Consider the following 17,313-nt stretch of genomic DNA (forward strand, 5'->3'; position numbering starts at 1 on the left):
GGGAGCGGCGCGAACACATTACGAAAAATGTCAAACAAAGGAAAAAAAAGGCCGAGGACATTCGAAATCATTCCCTAGGTGGAGCACTTTCTCTCTGGTTTTTTGTTTTTTTTTGCTGTGGAGGGGGGGTTCTGATTCGGGTTTTGTATCTTGGGAATTCATCGGTGTTTTGGCGGAGACAGTGTTTTTTTCTTTCTTTTTGAAGTGAATATCTATCACCACTCTTATCGTTGAGGATGGACAAAACAGGATCATGGCTCATGTCTTGAGTTTTATTGATCGAGGAATTCAGAACATTGTCAACTCATTCTGGATGTTTCTGACTTTCCAAAATTTTGTAACCTGATTCCTTTGGTTCTATTTTCCAGCGAAGAATGTTCACAGCAGCCGGTGCTTTTCTAGGACTCGTGCTGTTCTAGTCAACTTCTGTTGTGCGCAACCAAACAAGTTTGAACTACACTGTACGATACGTATATCTCAACTCTACGTTGCTGTTTTTAGACAAGGCGCTATCACATCTTGTTTACATTTGCATATATTGTAGTACTGGGGATCACATACATATAGGTAGTGGTAGAAGGGACAGCACATCTCTAATCCGACGTTATTGTTCCAGCTGGTCACAACATCTTGATGTACCACTCCACGAGATACTCGTCATACTCGAAGACAGCCTTCTACAACTTTTCTTTTGTTTTCTACCTATCCCCTCGTGACTTCATCATCGGCTCCACATCCATTATGTACTGCACAGCACCTCAAATGTCCTCCACCACAGCGCCGCCACTCTCACTACGTATGTACCCCGGGATCTTCACCTTCTGTAACTCCACCGTTTAGTGCAGATCTACACTACAACACTACGCTAACTAGTCCTCATCCAAGAAGGGTGAAATCACTACAGTGAATCATTGTCTCCTTTTTTTTTGTTGTTTTTCTTTGACAAAGGTCCGACGTCGTCTGAGTCCTTTAAAGTCACGGACTAAATGATTTTTTGAAAAGAAATAAACAAGATCAATACATGCACAAAACAAGAAGCACCAACCTTTGTGGCCTATGGGCTTGATGCTTGTTAACGTAACTATGTAGGTACATGGGCATTTGGAAGGCAAGGAGGTCAGGGGAATCCACCGATGGATGGATGACATGCGGCGTAGGTAGATCCCGTACTAGTACAGAGCTTACCAGCCTCCAGCTTCTACACTAACAGCTCCAACGAGCGCCGCCAGGACATGCTACCAACCAAGCAGACCATGCCTATGACGGACATACCCATCCATGACCGGGATTCAGTTCGGCTCAGCGGCTCAGGTTCCATATGTGTAACCTAGAAGACCGGACCGCCAAGATGGGAAAGTCCGGCGGCACTTACTTACACGCATAGCTCGCTAGGTCGCTATTTTCAGCTCCAATCTTTTAGTGGCCCTGTACCTAGCGGTGGAAGAATGAATAAGGAAAAGGGATGGAGGAAAGGGGGGGGTGGATGGATGCCCTAGTGTCCCTGGATTCCCTAGACTCTGATGGCCGATGGTTCAGCTGAGCTGAGTTTTAAGGTTTTTTTTTTTTTTTTACAGGGCATCTCCGTTGGCATTCGACGGTGTAGGGGTATGAGTTGTAAGTCCAGGGAGCGAGAGAGCTTTAGCTGGGTCCATGTCCGAGCGGAACTTCATTTGCGCTCGATTACACGATTGGGATACACTGCTTTTGGCATTCACGACCTCTCCAAGGTACCCTCTCCCATTCATACGTAATCGTTCCTATCTTTAGTGTAATGTCTTTGTCATGGTCTGTTCGAGAAGCCCGGGGCGATCCGAACTCACCGCTGCATCGGATCTGCCTCTACGCACCTTGGTGGTTGAACAGGCGAGACTGGCGAGACTGGACCCCTGGGGCTGGGAATGACCTCATTGGAGTGGATCCCGCCCTTAGGTGTCTTGGGACCAGGACCCGCTTCGGTCGTTTTCCAGGGTCCCGGGTGTAGTCAGTACCGTTGATGCTGACGGATGGCAAGCAAGTAAACATCATGTAGGTCTAGGGGAAAGGTGCTGAATGGTGTGCTGGGTTTTGCGGTGACTGCCTTGTGATTCCATCCTTGGCGTGTTGGGTGGAAAGTCGAGGATGAGAATGGGTGTAAACGTCACAGCTGCGATGTCGCAAAAAGGTAGGTACTATAGCAGTAAGTAAGAATGTCTACGAAACATCATGTGCACGTTCAGCAAGCAAGAGATAGGGAGCAGAGACATGATCGATATGATATAACTGTAACTAGTGAGGACATGCCTTCATCCGCTCTGTTCAGGTTCGAGCGGTAGTAAACATCCGTCGTACACAAATTATACCAACTTCCATGTCCACCCTCAGACTGTTTATACCACCAAACGACACATCTCCTATTCATCCTCCCATCTTCCTTCGCCCATCGCTCCTTTTAAGTAAGTGCTAGGCTAGGAAACGCAAACCACCGAGAACGACAAACGAAAGACAAAAGAAACTATGGTCATAACATCGTCATATCTCATCAAGACAAGAAAAATAGAGAAGAAAATAAAATAAAAAAACAAAGAAACAACAGAATCCGTGACAAGGGAAGCCATAGCCACTTATGTCACCACAGATACTGATGCCAACAATGACCACCTTTGAGCACTCATAGTGCTTTCGTTTTCTCTTTCCCCAGGCAAGGAGACCCGCCAGGGAGAAGAAGACAAAACATCATTGCCGCACCGCCGGTCAATCGGTAAGAGAATTCGAGTAGTACTGCCTAATGTACTAGTACCGAAGTCGAACAAAAAGACGCTGCAAAAAATAGAAATTCGAAGAGGACCGTATCGTAATCGCTGACGAAGACGATGGACGTTATTATGGTATGGTCCGATGATCGGCGGTTGGCAAGATGTTTTGTCGTGAAAGAAGGAAGGAAGGAGGAAGGAAGGATTGCGGTGCGAGGGTGTGAGGGTGCGAGTGTTCCCAAATGCTGGAAGGAGCGATGCGATGGGTCGGTGCGGGCAGTGAGTGCAGTGTGTAGTGGATCAGGCATGGGACACGACGGAATCCTTCAACTCGGAAGGAAAGAGAAAGTCTTCCATTTCTCTCCTGATCCGGGTTGGATTTCGTTTCTCTTCCTGTCCCGCCCACTGTCACAAGTATACTCACTTACCACATCACACCAAAGTCCTTCGATCATTGATCATCCAACATTGTGTTGCGCTTGGCTCATGGTTCGGTGGAGTCGTTTTCGTTGGTCATCCGTCTCGCACCACCCTCAATCACCATACCCTGTGAATATTTTCAACATCCTCTCCTGCTCCGCCCAGGCCCGAATCGCGGTGGCTGACAATCCCACTTACACTTCCGTTGTCGCCTGAGTTTCTCTCCTTAGCCACCAGTTCGTCACCGAGGCCATATCCAGGTACTGGTGGTGGCGCACGGTTGGGCTGTGGCCTAGTCTTTAGTGGTGATACGCTTTGAGGTTGCTGTGTCGGCTTCGGGTAGTGAAATCTGGGTATGCTGACGGGTGTTGTTGTCGAGGTACTGGTTGATGGTCGCTGGGGAGTTCCCGGGTGATTTGATGATGCTGCCAGTTGGTACTCGGGTTCAGGAGAGTCTATGATCATAGCATCATCCTCGTCCCTGTCCCTTCTAAGGTTCATGCTGTCCTCCTCCTCTCTCCGATAACCGTTGGCATGTACGTAGGTATTTGTCGTCACTGGCATCGCTTCACTCGCGCTCGGACGATGGCACCTTGTCGACTGCTCTTCCACGCCCCTTTGGGACTTGTGGCTGACACTATTACGCCTGCGAACAAAGCCGAGAAACCCTTTTCTCAAAGATAAGGAAGACGGGCTTTTGGGTACCTTGGTTATCCTTGCCTGGCCAGGGCGGACCGGAGTGGCAATAGATATCGCGTCGTCCAAGCCGGTGGCCTGGCGAAGAGGGGAGAAGAAAGAAGCAGCGCCTTCTTCTGACAAAAAGTCACCCTTCAGCCCAGCGCTCGTGGCTGGCCTATTCTCCATGCTTTCCCTGGCCTTCCCCTTATCCTTGGAGCCGAATATGAAAGACTTGTTCTTGATGGCGACTGGAGCCGACATGACGGACGCGGCGGCGGATCGAAAGCTTGAAACGGACGTACGGGACTTGGTTGGCGAGGAGGGTCGCTCATCAAATTCGATTTTCGACTGTGATTTCCTCAACTTCTTGGCCAGCTTGCGGATCGAGCCGTAGTCGACGTTGGTCTCAATGTTGTTACCATGGGGATCAGTACCGCGCTTCGTTCCGCGGGAAGGCGAGTCTGGGGCAGTCACCGGATCAGTTTGTGGAGGAAGATAGTCGTTTACAAAGGCAGAACCAATTGTACGTGTTGGCTCTTCCCTAGAAGGCGAGGGAAGAGGAGGTGGGGCCATCGAGTTGTTAACGGGTACTGACGCTGTCTTGCGATGGAAGCTGGTGAAAATAGCATGCAACTTCTTTTCATCATTGTTCTGTGCCAGATGTTCGGCAAAGGGCTTCAGGTCCTCAGCTGGCGATTCTGAACGGCTGGGTACTGGCGAGGGACGACTGGATGAGAACGCAGTCGTGGCGGCGCGAGCCCTACCATTAACACTATCATGTCGGATTGGACTGTTACTCAGTACGGTGCCCGCGCTTTGGGCGGCTCGGAGGGGATGTCTGGTGCCGTGAATAGCGTGCTGTTCAAAGAATCCCGATGCCACCAAGTTCTTGTAACTCTCCATCACCTCTTCCTTAGTGGGGTAATCGGCGGCTGAGAACTTTTTGGCTGCTTCCTTCGCCGCCTCTTGATCGCGCGTCGCCAGCGCTGCGGCTGCTCCTCTAAAAACAGGCACAGGCGGTACAGGAGGTGGTGTCTCACCAGATGGGGTGCAAGGCGCCGTCATGATTGAGCCTCGACCACGGTGTATCGATGATCGGCTGTCCGCTTGTGTGTTCAGAGAGGGCCGTCCCATAGCGTCTTTACCGCTCACCATGGCTCCCCAAGACTTGCTACGACTCAGGCTGAACTTTTCGCGGACGCCATCCCACAGCGGCGTGAGGAGGAACTTGCTCTTGCTGCGACTGTGACCCATCGGCGGCTGCGCCGGCGGCTGCTGTTCTTCCTGCTCGTTTTCTTGTGGGGGTGTGGATGGCTCATAGGCAGTAGTTGTAGTCTGACGGGTGTGGTGTCGCTCCATGGTTGGAGCATGTTCGGTGGCCGGCGTGCCAACAAACTGTCGCTCGTATTCCTCCACGTCCATATCCTCCAGGTATGACGGCGGCGGGGCAGCGGAAACACGGTCGTTCATGGAACCCTCAACAAATCGGCTGAAGCTAGCAGCCGAGGAGGTGTGATTCAACTTGTGGGCGCCGGAGCCGATGGTAGGTGACTGTGGAGGACGAGACGACGCCATTGCATTCGGTCTCGAGAAGTTGACAAATTCCTTCTTTTGTGGGGCGGCTTTCGTCTCGTCGTTCTTCTTGGGTCGCAGGTGCGAGCGGAATCGCGCCTTTGCGGACCGTAGCAGGCGACCAAATCGGTCGGCGGAGGGCTTTCTTGGGTCCAGGCTGGCTAGTGTCGTCTGCTGTTGTTCGCTATCGTGAGGAGAGTCGATCAGTGAACATGTCAGCGTGCATGGGGAGAGGCGATGCGGCATTCTGGTTGCGGCGTGTCATGCAACAGGCGACTGACACCTACCAGCAGAAATCGCAACGCTCCTTCGTCGGGCGAAGCGGACTCGCTCACGCGGCTTCGACGAGGTTTTGTGTGCGTTTAAAGGAGTGCCGACGGACGAATGAGTGGTTTATTCGGTGAGCGAGTGGATATCAAAAAGCGGTGGTGGGCGTTACGGGAGGTTGGGGGAACCGCGGACGTGGGTGGTGCCAGGCGATTGAGTGGGTTTTTGTTTACTTCTGGCGCCAAAAAGGAGAGTATGACCGTCCGAAGGGAACTATCGTTCTCCCCCCGGCAGCTGCACCCCCAGCAAGCCCAGCAGCAAGCCCAGCAACACCTACTCCGGTGGATGCCCGTGTGGTGTCCGCTAGGGTATCCGCCCGTGGTCCCCCTGGCTGTTCCTGCGTTTCCAGGAAGCTCGCCAGCCGGAGCAGAAGAGCCAAGGCCGAGTCGCCTAGGTACACCTAACAAAGCAAATCAGAACCTACTCCCAGCGGCCGGCCAGTGGTGCCCCCGCCGCCTGAGTCCCGCTCTTCCGTTTGGCGCAGGTCTGGCAGACTTGCCCGGCTGAACCCCTGTTGCATGAAAAAACCTGGGGAAAAAGTGAACAAAGGCCAATGAAAAGGTGGCGATGCCTCGTTTTGTTTTCCTGCTTTTGCGGTTTCTGAAATGGAGAAAGAGGGAAAGGCAAATTGCCAGGGTTTCGGATCACCTTTTCACTCAATATGGCTCCCATGTTTTGGAAAAATGAGACAAATATTCACAGTGTTTCGGGGCTTGGGTTTGGTCATTTTTGCGGTGGACTCGGAAGCAGGAGGATCACCCATTGCACCCCATTGCACCCCCTGGCGGCCCCGTCTGGTAGCGGATCAGCAGCGGGCCAACTGTCCATCACGAACGTTCATCAGTCCCCATCAAGCAGGCTGGGGCCCAGGGGGGCCCAGGAGATGGATGGCAGAGAGAGCACATGGCCCCCGGGAACCCGGCGGAGAGGTGAGATGCCTTGCATTGGCCTCGCGTGCCGTTGCGGGTAGCGGTATCAACTTGCGCCGGTGACCTGCTGCAACGGCAATCTGGCTTCCACGCTGCTGGCTGCACAGTTCCTGTTCTTGGGACGAGCTGCTTAACGAACAGGTTGGGTGTTTGGATTCCTGGAGGCGCCCATCTTCAGGAGCCAGTTCAGGGGCGTTTCGTTCGTGACACCATACCATCGTCGTACAATGGTGCGCTTTCACGCAACTGTTCCCAAACACCAAAGTGTCCCGAGAGAAAGAGACTCGGAGACTTTGTTGGTTGGCATTCACCGTCCGTTGTGACCGTCCGACGCAGACACCATGATCAGCATACACATACCCAAGCCAAGCACCCCAAGGTACATATACATACACACACATAACCTTATACCCGCCCGGCTGAACGATCACCGATTCAACTGGCCCACGGTTAACGGCCCTGCAGCTTCGTCCGAGGCCCGTTCCAGTTAATGCAGCCACCACGCTCCAAAATGGCGCGAGAAGGAATCCGTGCATGAATGTATGTGCGGGGCTTAAACATTCATTTCGGAGGAATGACCGTCTACGACGGCATCGCCCAAGGAGATCATTCATTTTCGATGCATTCCCACAAGGCGGGACCAGGTGAGATTTCCTGCACGACATAAGTTACATCTTGATTTTCCCACATCCGAGCTTGAGAAGATCGTAGCAAGCATATATCTTGCCGAGCCGAACGAGAAACCTGATGAACTCTATCGCCGAGGAGCTTCAAAAAAATTGTTTTTATAAGACCGATATGAAATCCTTCCGTTCAAGATCCGCTTGCCGCTCGGATCTTGATGATCTTATGCTCGCAAGCAAGGAAAAAAAAAGGCCGAAATGCACTGACACAAACTAATTTCCTACTACTGTCTCCTTTTCATCTCGGCCATCGGTAGATTTATCCGATAGCGGTTCTGGTTGCCGTGCTAACTACTTGTCTTTATTGTCCGAGCGAAACCCACCTAACTCCACGGATCATGGATCAGGTCGCCCAGGTGAACGTTCGAACCATTGCTAACTTTGGGGAAACTCAACAAGCCTACCTGGACTCTGTTACCACTCAAGTCAATTTTTTTGGGAACATAAAAATAAGAATAAAAAGGATCTTGAATTCTCTTCTATGTTTTTCTCCAGATTGTTTTTTTTCCTTTTCTTCTTCGTTTTTACCTCCACCTCGGCCGAGCTTTTCATGGTTTCTATATACTATCCAATCTTTTCTTGATTCTTTTTTTCCTCGTGGCTCTCTTTCCCGTACCAAATTTACACTTTTCGTCTCTTCTACAGTTCTGTGGCTTTTTTTTTCCCTATCTCATCCCACTCATGCCTGGAAGGTTGGAGTTTCTTCCAGTTAACTGTCACATAACTGACTGATCTCTGTCACAGCACTGCAGACAACTTCACTAACCGGTCCACGTTTCTGCAAAAGGATACAAGTAACCAAAGCTGACATGTCGGTTCCTCAAAGCGGCACATCTACGTTGCGATAAGAGGTGGCTCTTTGCAGATGCTATCACAATTTCGAGCAGTAACAGGTGAACTCGTCGAACCTAATAAGTGGTAGCCGCAAATTCACCAGGAACGTCGACCGTGTCGAAGAAACGTGGTTTCTTCACGCGCTGTTTGCTCTGATTCACATCACATGGTTATATTTGGAGGGATGGACTGGCATTCAATCTACCATCAACCTGATTATGCCAGGCCCATCACTGTACCATACTGTAGATGCTCGAGAGAAAACTTCAAAGGGCTCTCTGAGGTTGGCTTATAGGACGCTTGGCGGGGGTTATGCCAGTCGTGTTGCAGTTGTCCATACCTAGGCAGAAACATGATCACTAACCACCTTCAACCCTGCAGTGCCATTCTGAGTTTCCCGAATTTCTACAGTAGGTTCGGCACTTTCATCTTGAACTGATAACCTTGAATCCCTATCTTCTTGGCGTTCCATACGACTTAACTGGTAACCATTCCGATTGGATCCCGCGCACCTTGTGAAAACCCGATTTATGATCTGAACAAGTATGTAGACAGAAGAAAAAGGAAAAAAAAAAAAAAAAAAAAAANAAAAAAAGGGTAGAAGAGAACATGAGATAGAAGAAGAGAGAAACGTCAAGAAGGAACGTATGTAGCAGTAATGTCTGGCTGTTTTCTTCAACGCCAACAGCTTGGTCTGGTGGTATATGTGCAGCCAAGATCCTCAGCATCCAACCTCTGCAAATACCAAGTATATGCGTGCATGCCTCAATGCGTCTCTGTGGGCTGCGTATGCCCTGAGCACGTGTGTAGCCAAACTCATACAGCATTCAACGGCACTCAAACCCCAAACCCTAATCCAAACAAATAGGGACATTTTTGTGCGATGGTCGGTAGTCAAGAAGAGACAAGAAAAGAGTACCACAAACTGACAGACTGGACAGACAGATGACGAAAAGAAATCAAGACAGACTTTGCACGAATGAGCCCGCACGGAGTGGGCAACCATTATTTAAAAATCGAACCCGAAGCCAAATTTGGGACAAGGGCACTCAATGCCCCGGCGCCTCAGCCGATCAAACGCCTCAACACCTAGCTCAGCAGCAACAACCCCATCAAGCCATGAAGGAGAAACTTGTTACTGTGCGCGTGGAACTCTCTCAGTGTCAGTGCTCCGGAAAGCCACTTGATCGACCATTAACAAGAAATCCCACAAAGAACATAACCGTCGTGTAAAAATGATCAACCTCAATACCCGCCAATATCTGCCTGCTTACACTCAACGCTGCCGTCAGCACGTCTATACTTGAACGTGCAAAGCGGCGGCTCCTTGTCATCCAAAGACTCCCGCTCGCGCGCCCCGTCCTGGTACCGCCTCATTTCAGGATCAGCCCTGAACGTCTGATCGTGTGCGCGTTTCGAGCCAGCAACCTGCGGAGGCGGAGGAGGTGGCGGCGGAAGCTGGTTGTAGCCGCCAGAACTTGTGAGACCGCCGCTGTTGCTGACGGAATAGGCACGAGGGTAAGGCGGAGCAGCCATGTTGCTGGGGCTGACCATTGGATGCTGGTTGTGGCTGGCTGAGGAAAAGCGGTCGACTTGCAGAGGAGGTAGAGCAGTTACAGGTAACCTGTGAGGAGCGATGGAAGGGTGCTGGTGATGCGGCTGAGTAGGAGAGACGGCCTCACTGAGGGGCGGGAGTGTGTATTGCTTTGTACTTTGGTGGATGCTGTCGTGACGAGGGGCGGGATTGATGGGCGCATAGGTCCGTGATGTGTGATGCTCGGACTGGAATATCGGCTGATGGGGCGGTGGTGGCGGAGGGTAGGAAGACGGCTGGTGTTGATAAGGTGCCCGTTGGCTCGTGGGGTAGACGGGTGAAGGGGGAACCGAGTGCGGTTGGGCGAAACTTTGTGGTGGTGGTTGAGCGGGATACTGATGATGTGTGTTCCCGCCCAAGAAACCCAAATGGCCTCCGGATGTCGGTGTTTGAGCAGCGTATTGAGGTGGGTAGTCAGCCATCGAAGGCCGGCGTTGAGGATCGCTGATAGCAGAGTAGGGCGTCCTCTCGGTGCTTCCGCTCATCGATCTTTGTCGGTAAGCTTCCTGCTTTGCAGTATCAGGTGTGGCGGTTCTCCTGACCCTCCGATATTCCTCCTCGCCATTCTCATAGTCGTTACCACCACTGTTTCCTTTTCCATCGCGGCGTCTCATCCTCACATCACGCCTGATACGAACGCGACATCCCTGTTCGGCGACGGTACGGCTGAGGGGCGTGCTCTCGGTCAATCCTGGAAACTTTTTGGCGCTGTAGACAACGAAATCATGCGACTTGATGTCCATTCGGAAGTCGAAGGATCCTGGCGAGCCGTCCTGGGGGGCATTGGGTTCTTCGGGATCTTTGTCCTTGTCCTCCTTGGTCTCTTCGTACAGGTTGAATGTCAGTTTATAGCGACCCTCGTGGCGAACCGACAGATCGGGGAACAAGAAGTAGCCGGCCAACTTGGGTCGGTCAAGATAAGCCATGCCGGAGACAGGCATGCCAGTCAGCACAGGCGGTGTGTTGGCCGAAGGAGTCTGCAGACGACCCTGGGCCATGACACGAGCGTGCTCGAGCGTGGCGTAGAGGAAAAAGTTGGCGTTATACTGAAAAGTGACATCCCTCTCCTGGGCCATCTCAAAAGATTCACCCTCAAAGATGCGCAGCTCCACGACCGGAGGCGGGTCCACGGGGCGACGGTCGGCGGATGCTGGAACAAGTATTAACGATCCGCGAGCGATCCCCATCTTGATTCTGGCACTTACATTTAGGACCCGAACCGCACGCTCTCGCGCGCAGGGGTTCTTGGACAACCCTCAGAGAATACCATAGCTTTCGGCCGCTTCTTGTTATGCGACTTTTGACCGAGGCTATGGGCTCATCGTCATGACAGAGGCCGTTGGAGGCAGCGGCGATAACCTGAGCACCCATACTGTTCACCTCACAACCAGATGGCAACACGGCGGTCCTGGGCAGTTTCCGGACTTGAGGCTCTACTTTTCGCAATTCCACAAGGCTGATGATGGGAGACTAGTGCCCAGCTCGTCGGGGAGGGGCTTTGGTCTTGAACTAGAAATTGCCATCATCAGCGTCATCATTCGCCAATTTGATGCGACCGCGATCTCGGACGCGCAGAGAAGGGACTGCACTTGCTGAAGCACTGCACAAGGGAATGATAAGACGGGGCCGCAGCAAGTGAGTCCCATGACAGCAGCGCTTGGATTGATGCGATGCGATCGGCGTGCAAGACGTGCAGTTGCCACTCACCCTGTGACCTTGCGGCAGGGAAACCAGGCAAAGCAAATTGCTGGCAAATTGACGCCAAAGTCGACTTGTTGATGAAAGCGTCGAAGGTTTCGACGCAGGCCGTCGTCGCTTCGGGGTCGGACAGAGGCAGAAAAAGATGGAAGGAAGTAAAGAAGACGACGGGGCGGACGAGGATTGAACGACGGACGGACGGGAAGCGAGGGGGGGGAGTAAGGAAGCGCTACCGACAGGACAAAACAGGGACAGCCAGGAGTGGATTGAGGGTGGGCGGATGGGCCTAGAGGGAGCTGACGGATTGGCTACGAATGGATGTGGATGGGTCCGGGTGTGTGTGTGGATGGCGGATGGAATGGGGACGCCCGGGGGGGGGGTGACCGTGGTGGGCTATCGCTATGTATGGGACTAGGCACACTACGGACCCAACGTTCCCAGAAACCAGAGCGACGGGTATGAGCTGTGTGAAGAAGTGGAAGGGAAGTGGAAGACGGGCCTGCGGAGACCGCCTTGGGACTGGTGCTTCCACTTCTATTGGTCGCTTGCCCGCAAACTCGGCGAACGTCTCTGGAACGGCCGTCCACGTATTGTTCCAAGCCTTTGGGGCGACCACTCGACTGCAGCCAGGACCGTAGCACTGTCACCGTCCAACTCGTACCGCCTGGGTAGGTACCTCTACGCTAGGTATGTACATATGCGGTTGGCAGGGGACGTGTCTGGGCGTTTTGGAGGGCTGGATCTGAGCTCCCGTCCGGTCCTCCATGTCGTTACTCCCCGTCGTGGGTCGGGTAACGAACTGAACGCTCTCAGGCAACAAACCGCCGGCCAGACAGTACCTACCTCTAACTTTTCTTTTGTAAAAGCAGAAAGGGAGGATAGAACAGGATAAAGAAAAACAGAAACAGAAACGATTCCGTGGAGGGGAGGAATGCCTTGGTCCGCGACAAGGGTCCCAGGCACTAAAGAGGGCTAGAGACTTCAGAGTGGGGTCTCTGCGAAATGAGCGCGGACGGAAAATGTGACAGACGGTTAGACCATGCATGGGAGGTTGCATCAGCAGTGGAGCGCCATGGCTCCCGTCCTGCCCTCTCTGAGCCTAGTCCCCGTCATCAGTCACCCCCCTTGTCTGCTTCTCCGTCACTCACTCACCTCTCTTGACTTTTTGCTCAAGCGACGGACTCGACGAGACTCCCGCCCGTCTCTCGACACTGTAGTGTGCCTAGTGTAGAGTCGGACGGGCGGTTTGTCAACGGTTTGCACTCGAGTGTAACATTCCAAGGTGAGTTGAAGGGATGGGATACACAGGGCAGTCAGTGGTGACAAGTAAAGTTCTGTCCCATCTGGGCTTAGTGCTGTTTCTCTCGACAACCTTACCTCAACACTCGGAGCGGGAGGGCGCTCGGACGGTTTTGGTGGCCTCCCTCCCATTGGACCAACTCTTGATCCGGGGTTCAGGTCTGGTCATTCCTGGTCCCCTGGACAACGACTCTGTTGATTCTCCACGAACCATTGCTTGTCTGCTGTGGTCTCCATTTTTGCTGTGCAGGAAGCTACTTCCGCGACCCGAAGACCCCATCGCCCCTCTCAGGACATGGAACGAGTCGAGACAGTCATGGATGGATCTGTAGACGCAGCTATAAGAGGAACCGTCATAACACCATGATTATTGCCGCAAGACATTTCCATGACACAGAGACCCTCAACTTCCAGATCCAGTTGCACTAAAAGACGCCCAGCCATAGTGTAGTGTACATGTACACTACATATCAATTCGTGGGCATTCCACTTCCACTTGTAATTTTTGCCGGGTTTTGCGCTTTTCCGTCTTTCGCCAGCCAGGGAACGTTTATCAAAAGAGGCGGGAGGGCGGAGCACTGGCCCAGTGGCTCTGGCCCGTTGCTTTTACAATGTCTGTTGTGGTTCGACAACTTCGGCCGTTTTGTTTCTTGTGTACGACTGTTGCCCGCTGTAACCGACTTCCCGTCCGTCGCCTGCTATGTTCCGTCGTGTCTTCCTCGCCAGTGCTCATGTCACACGGCCGTCTGCCAAGCGAAGCTAGCTGTCAAAATGAAGAGATTCAGAAGAAGTGCTGTTGAGGATGGGGTCGCAGACATTCACAAAGGTACGTCAAGGTGGTAACTGAGATTTACCGGTGGATACTGTAAGTGCCGTCCCAGCGCTCCGGGGCGCGGCTGTCTGTGCCACTGCTATGAACTATTCGGAGCGTCAGCCGCTTGGATTCCATTTACACGATACCATCCAACCATGCCCTGGTTCCCTTTGTTTATTGATTTGGTACAAAAACGCCTACTTCCACTCGGACTACTGAAATGGAAAGGGCATTTGGTTACGAGCGGAACGGGTGCCGAACTAGTATCTTCCGAGTTCTAGCCTTTGAAGATTTTGGGAGAAGACCGGGAGAGGTATAAGAGGCTTCTGTAGTGTTTTCATTCCTGGCTATCGTCCCATGACGCTTCAAAATATAGGCCAGTCTCTCTATTTAGAGGCTAACAAGAGCTCCAGATCTCTCTTGTTTAACCTACGACCGGAGAACTAGACTGATAAACAAACCAGTCTGCTGCACCCGACCGGACCGTGCGCTTCTGTCTGAAGGTTGGAGGGTAGGATTGGCGGAGGTGATCTCAAAACCTAACTTCGTATCGATGTTTTGACATGCCACTGGCAACCTTCATATGGAGAAATACTTTGTAATCCACGTTTGTCACGGGTCATCCCGGTTCGTGACCCAAAACATCGGGATATCCAGCACCACTCACTCGGTTGCTGGATCGGTGGTATCTAGTTCTCTCTCTGCTGTACCTTTCGGTGCCGGGCTCTTGTCAACTTCGTTTCACAGACGTACATGCATTGGTGCGTTAAAGCAGCGATACACTTTGAAAACCGGAGTTGGGATCGTCGCATTAACATGGCTATTATTTCTATCGGACTAGTGTGCCACTTTGCACTGTGCTGAGCTTGGGCATGGAGGCATGAAACCCTACTGACAGCATCACAAGAACATCAATCGCAGGGCACCTGGCCATGTATGTACGTACATCAATCAACATACCTAAACCCCGCTCGCCGAATCTCCAGCGTCGGTAATTCCAGCATGTGTATGTGTCAGATGCCCGGGATATGTAGAAGCAAGGTGAGGCATTGTCATGGCATGCACCGGAAGAGGTGCATCGGGGCTCGTGGGGTACACTGGGCAACGAAACATTAGGTCATTCAGGACAAATCTGGCACGGGAACACCTCGATACAACAAGGTTGGAGAAATTCATTGATACTGCCCGCATGTCATTCGTTTCTCCGCTTCTCTTATCTACTGCCTCTACCTAGTCGGCGTGGTAAGTTAGTCGAGGGAAGGAGCATGGCTACAAGTTCAATAGAGTGTCTGCAGCAACTTAAGAACTCGAGCCATGACTTCCAACAATACGATGCTACTCAGTACTATCTGCCCTCACAAGGCTTTGAAGCAATACCGGATCATCTAACGGGCGGACAGGATGGGTGCCTGTCCACCCACCTACGAATCATCTCTACTATGCGTACTGCAGACCACCAAGCCTATGGCTTGAAGCACACGATACCTGCGATACTCAACGCAGAACGTAAAGGGTGAGCAATCAGTCAAGGAGCCCGGAAGCGTGGTGGTTACTACAGTGCCTTTTGTGTCCTGAACGAGGACTCTTTTGCACCCTCATCTCACAGTTACGTTTTCTGAAGATCACAGCAAAAAAAGAAAAAAAAAGAAAAAAAAGAACAGGAAAGCAGGTTGATGAAGATGAAACGACTAAAAGTTTATTCGAAGACGTATTTCAAACAACACTTCCAAGCCGATGGAATTTGCCCTATCCCAGAATGGTATACAAGGTAGGTAACGAAGAATGGATTATCCAGCAATGGATATAGCGACAACAGTTAACCACCCCATCGTAAACCAAACACGGAAACCGTCTCGGTTGCAAGACAAACGCATGAAGAATTTCTTTCGGCAAGGGCAACATCCTCACTTTGTTTAAGCATAAACCGTTATTGAGCCGTTACTGTGACGTGGGTTTCTCCTATGATAGATGGTACATCCATTTATACCTAGAGGTATCTTTGTTCCTTCAGCCAAGTTAACCCACACACTCATTGACTTGACCAAGGCCCCTTCAAATATGCTTTAAACCTCTCACTGATCGTATCACATCTTGTCAAGAGACAGTAATCGGTACTACGCTACATTTTTCGGGCGTCTTGTGATTCGCAGGGGCAGAACGACACAGGAAAGAAACAGGACGGTCAACCCATTGCAATTCCAGCCTCAAGTCGTGGCTTGCATCCGACCACGAGTTTGTCGTCCCGAGGACCCGAAGGAGAGGAAGCTTGTTAAGCAAGGGACGTGGTGCTAGAGTTCACGGTATTGGGCATCTTGTTCGGATTCACTACATAGATGTACATACTTCTCCAGAGCAGGTAAAGTGCAAGTCAACAGAACCAGTGATGATAATGAAGTCACTAAGACGCTCTCTAACCATCGTCCACTTTGTAGGCTACACGTCTTGTTCCGGCCGTTAGGTGTCACCACACCAACTAATGGAAGTTAAAATTTCAAGCGCAACAAATGCTGCAAGCAAAGAAACAAAGTCACAGCTTATTGACCGCAACCAAAGGCCCAAATACATACATGCCCTAACGGCACACCTTCTCGCTAACTCTAGCTGCCAACACGGAATCACCCATCCCCCTCTACCCAATCCTGAGAACAAATCCACTTACCGCGGACTCTCGGATACGGATAACTACATTAAAAGACGGTACATACATACCTCTACTCAACTACCTTAGCGCCCACATACTAGTCCTAGAGGTACAATCCCATCACCATACCCAAGTGTTCCGTCTATCTTCATGTCATGTAAGACAAACTGTGCAGTCGGCCACACTCTCCCCGCCGGCAGCGGCGGAGGTTGGCCGTCTGGAGTTTGTCCACGTGTGTCTATCCGTGTGTGTGTTGGCACTGTAAGGGAAGATAAGTAGGTACCTACATCCTACCTATAAATTGCAGGTACAATGTAGGAAGCTGTTTGCTCTTGACCTTTGTGGGCTACTAGACCCTGCCTGAGCTTTGGGCAATCTATAGAAAACAGGGTAGACGTGGGTGGGTGCGTGGGTACATGCATGGCTTGTCGGCATCACCGGTGGGTCACTTAAAATGCTTGAGCAGAGAGTGAGAAGAGAGAATAGGTAGTCAAAGCTGCGTACGGGGATATAGGCTGCGGCGAGGTTGAATGATCGGACGGGAACTAGGTCGTTGATGGCTTCCATATGGGAACCCGGAGGATCTAGATTCTTGTCATTTTCTTGTCTACCTACCGTCCCCCTTTTCTCATCCTCACGCAGTCATCAGAATCGCATCTCAGTTGCTTTTTCTCGCTTTTTGGAGCCAGACATAGAGCTCCACTCACGATTTCTACAGGCATAAACAAGGACATCAGAAGATCAACGAGACCACGGCGTAGTATTCAACATATCATAACAAACCCCTCCCCAACATATGACTCCATCAGACATCCATAACAACTTCTAGGGGTACCCTCCGACTACCCTTCGTCAACCTTGACCCAAAAGAATCATATAGCTCTTCATTCACTCATCAAGCCACTCCCGCTCTGATGGTATAGCATTCTTTCAGCCGAGGTACGTTGTCTATTTCTGTTACCTAGGCGGCAGATAACGTAGCATTACACCCATGGGTATGCATGTTGTGCGACGATTGCGGGTTGGTGGAGGTGTTTGGGTACTGAGGAGAAAGTCGTTCAGCGTTCTTCTCGCTGCCTCGTCTCTCCTATGTAA

General features: G+C 51.5%; 6 protein-coding genes across 6 annotated transcripts; 4 read left to right on the forward strand and 2 right to left on the reverse strand.

Moving 5' to 3' along the window:
* Positions 1-2,690: 2,690 nt before the first annotated feature.
* Positions 2,691-3,037, forward strand: NEUTE1DRAFT_117363 (uncharacterized protein; the record flags this gene model as incomplete). Its single annotated transcript, XM_009853808.1, has 1 exon — positions 2,691-3,037. A coding segment is annotated over one exon (186 nt), but the record flags the coding sequence as incomplete, so codon positions are not given.
* A 107-nt stretch (positions 3,038-3,144) lies between these two features.
* Positions 3,145-5,835, reverse strand: NEUTE1DRAFT_83799 (uncharacterized protein; the record flags this gene model as incomplete). Its single annotated transcript, XM_009853809.1, has 2 exons — positions 3,145-5,583; positions 5,687-5,835. The coding sequence occupies one exon, from the start codon at positions 5,400-5,402 to the stop codon at positions 3,267-3,269; it is 2,136 nt and encodes a 711-aa protein (XP_009852111.1).
* Positions 5,836-6,331: 496 nt separating this feature from the next.
* NEUTE1DRAFT_101801 (uncharacterized protein) lies at positions 6,332-6,696 on the forward strand (the record flags this gene model as incomplete). Its single annotated transcript, XM_009853810.1, has 2 exons — positions 6,332-6,523; positions 6,571-6,696. 2 exons carry the CDS (start codon positions 6,332-6,334, stop codon positions 6,694-6,696), a joined length of 318 nt encoding a protein of 105 aa, XP_009852112.1.
* Positions 6,697-8,807: 2,111 nt separating this feature from the next.
* NEUTE1DRAFT_117365 (uncharacterized protein) lies at positions 8,808-9,052 on the forward strand (the record flags this gene model as incomplete). The annotated part of the gene is made up of 1 exon (XM_009853811.1): positions 8,808-9,052. The coding sequence occupies one exon, from the start codon at positions 8,831-8,833 to the stop codon at positions 9,038-9,040; it is 210 nt and encodes a 69-aa protein (XP_009852113.1).
* Positions 9,053-9,417: 365 nt separating this feature from the next.
* NEUTE1DRAFT_123038 (uncharacterized protein) lies at positions 9,418-11,137 on the reverse strand (the record flags this gene model as incomplete). Its single annotated transcript, XM_009853812.1, has 2 exons — positions 9,418-10,916; positions 10,972-11,137. The coding sequence occupies 2 exons, from the start codon at positions 11,135-11,137 to the stop codon at positions 9,418-9,420; spliced, it is 1,665 nt and encodes a 554-aa protein (XP_009852114.1).
* Positions 11,138-14,393: 3,256 nt separating this feature from the next.
* Positions 14,394-15,349, forward strand: NEUTE1DRAFT_44631 (uncharacterized protein; the record flags this gene model as incomplete). Its single annotated transcript, XM_009853301.1, has 4 exons — positions 14,394-14,417; positions 14,476-14,511; positions 14,873-15,090; positions 15,199-15,349. 4 exons carry the CDS (start codon positions 14,394-14,396, stop codon positions 15,347-15,349), a joined length of 429 nt encoding a protein of 142 aa, XP_009851603.1.
* Between the last annotated feature and the right edge of the window lie 1,964 nt (positions 15,350-17,313).

The sequence above is a fragment of the Neurospora tetrasperma genome (assembly GCF_000213175.1).
Source record: "Neurospora tetrasperma FGSC 2508 unplaced genomic scaffold NEUTE1scaffold_4, whole genome shotgun sequence".
Taxonomy (NCBI): domain Eukaryota; kingdom Fungi; phylum Ascomycota; class Sordariomycetes; order Sordariales; family Sordariaceae; genus Neurospora; species Neurospora tetrasperma.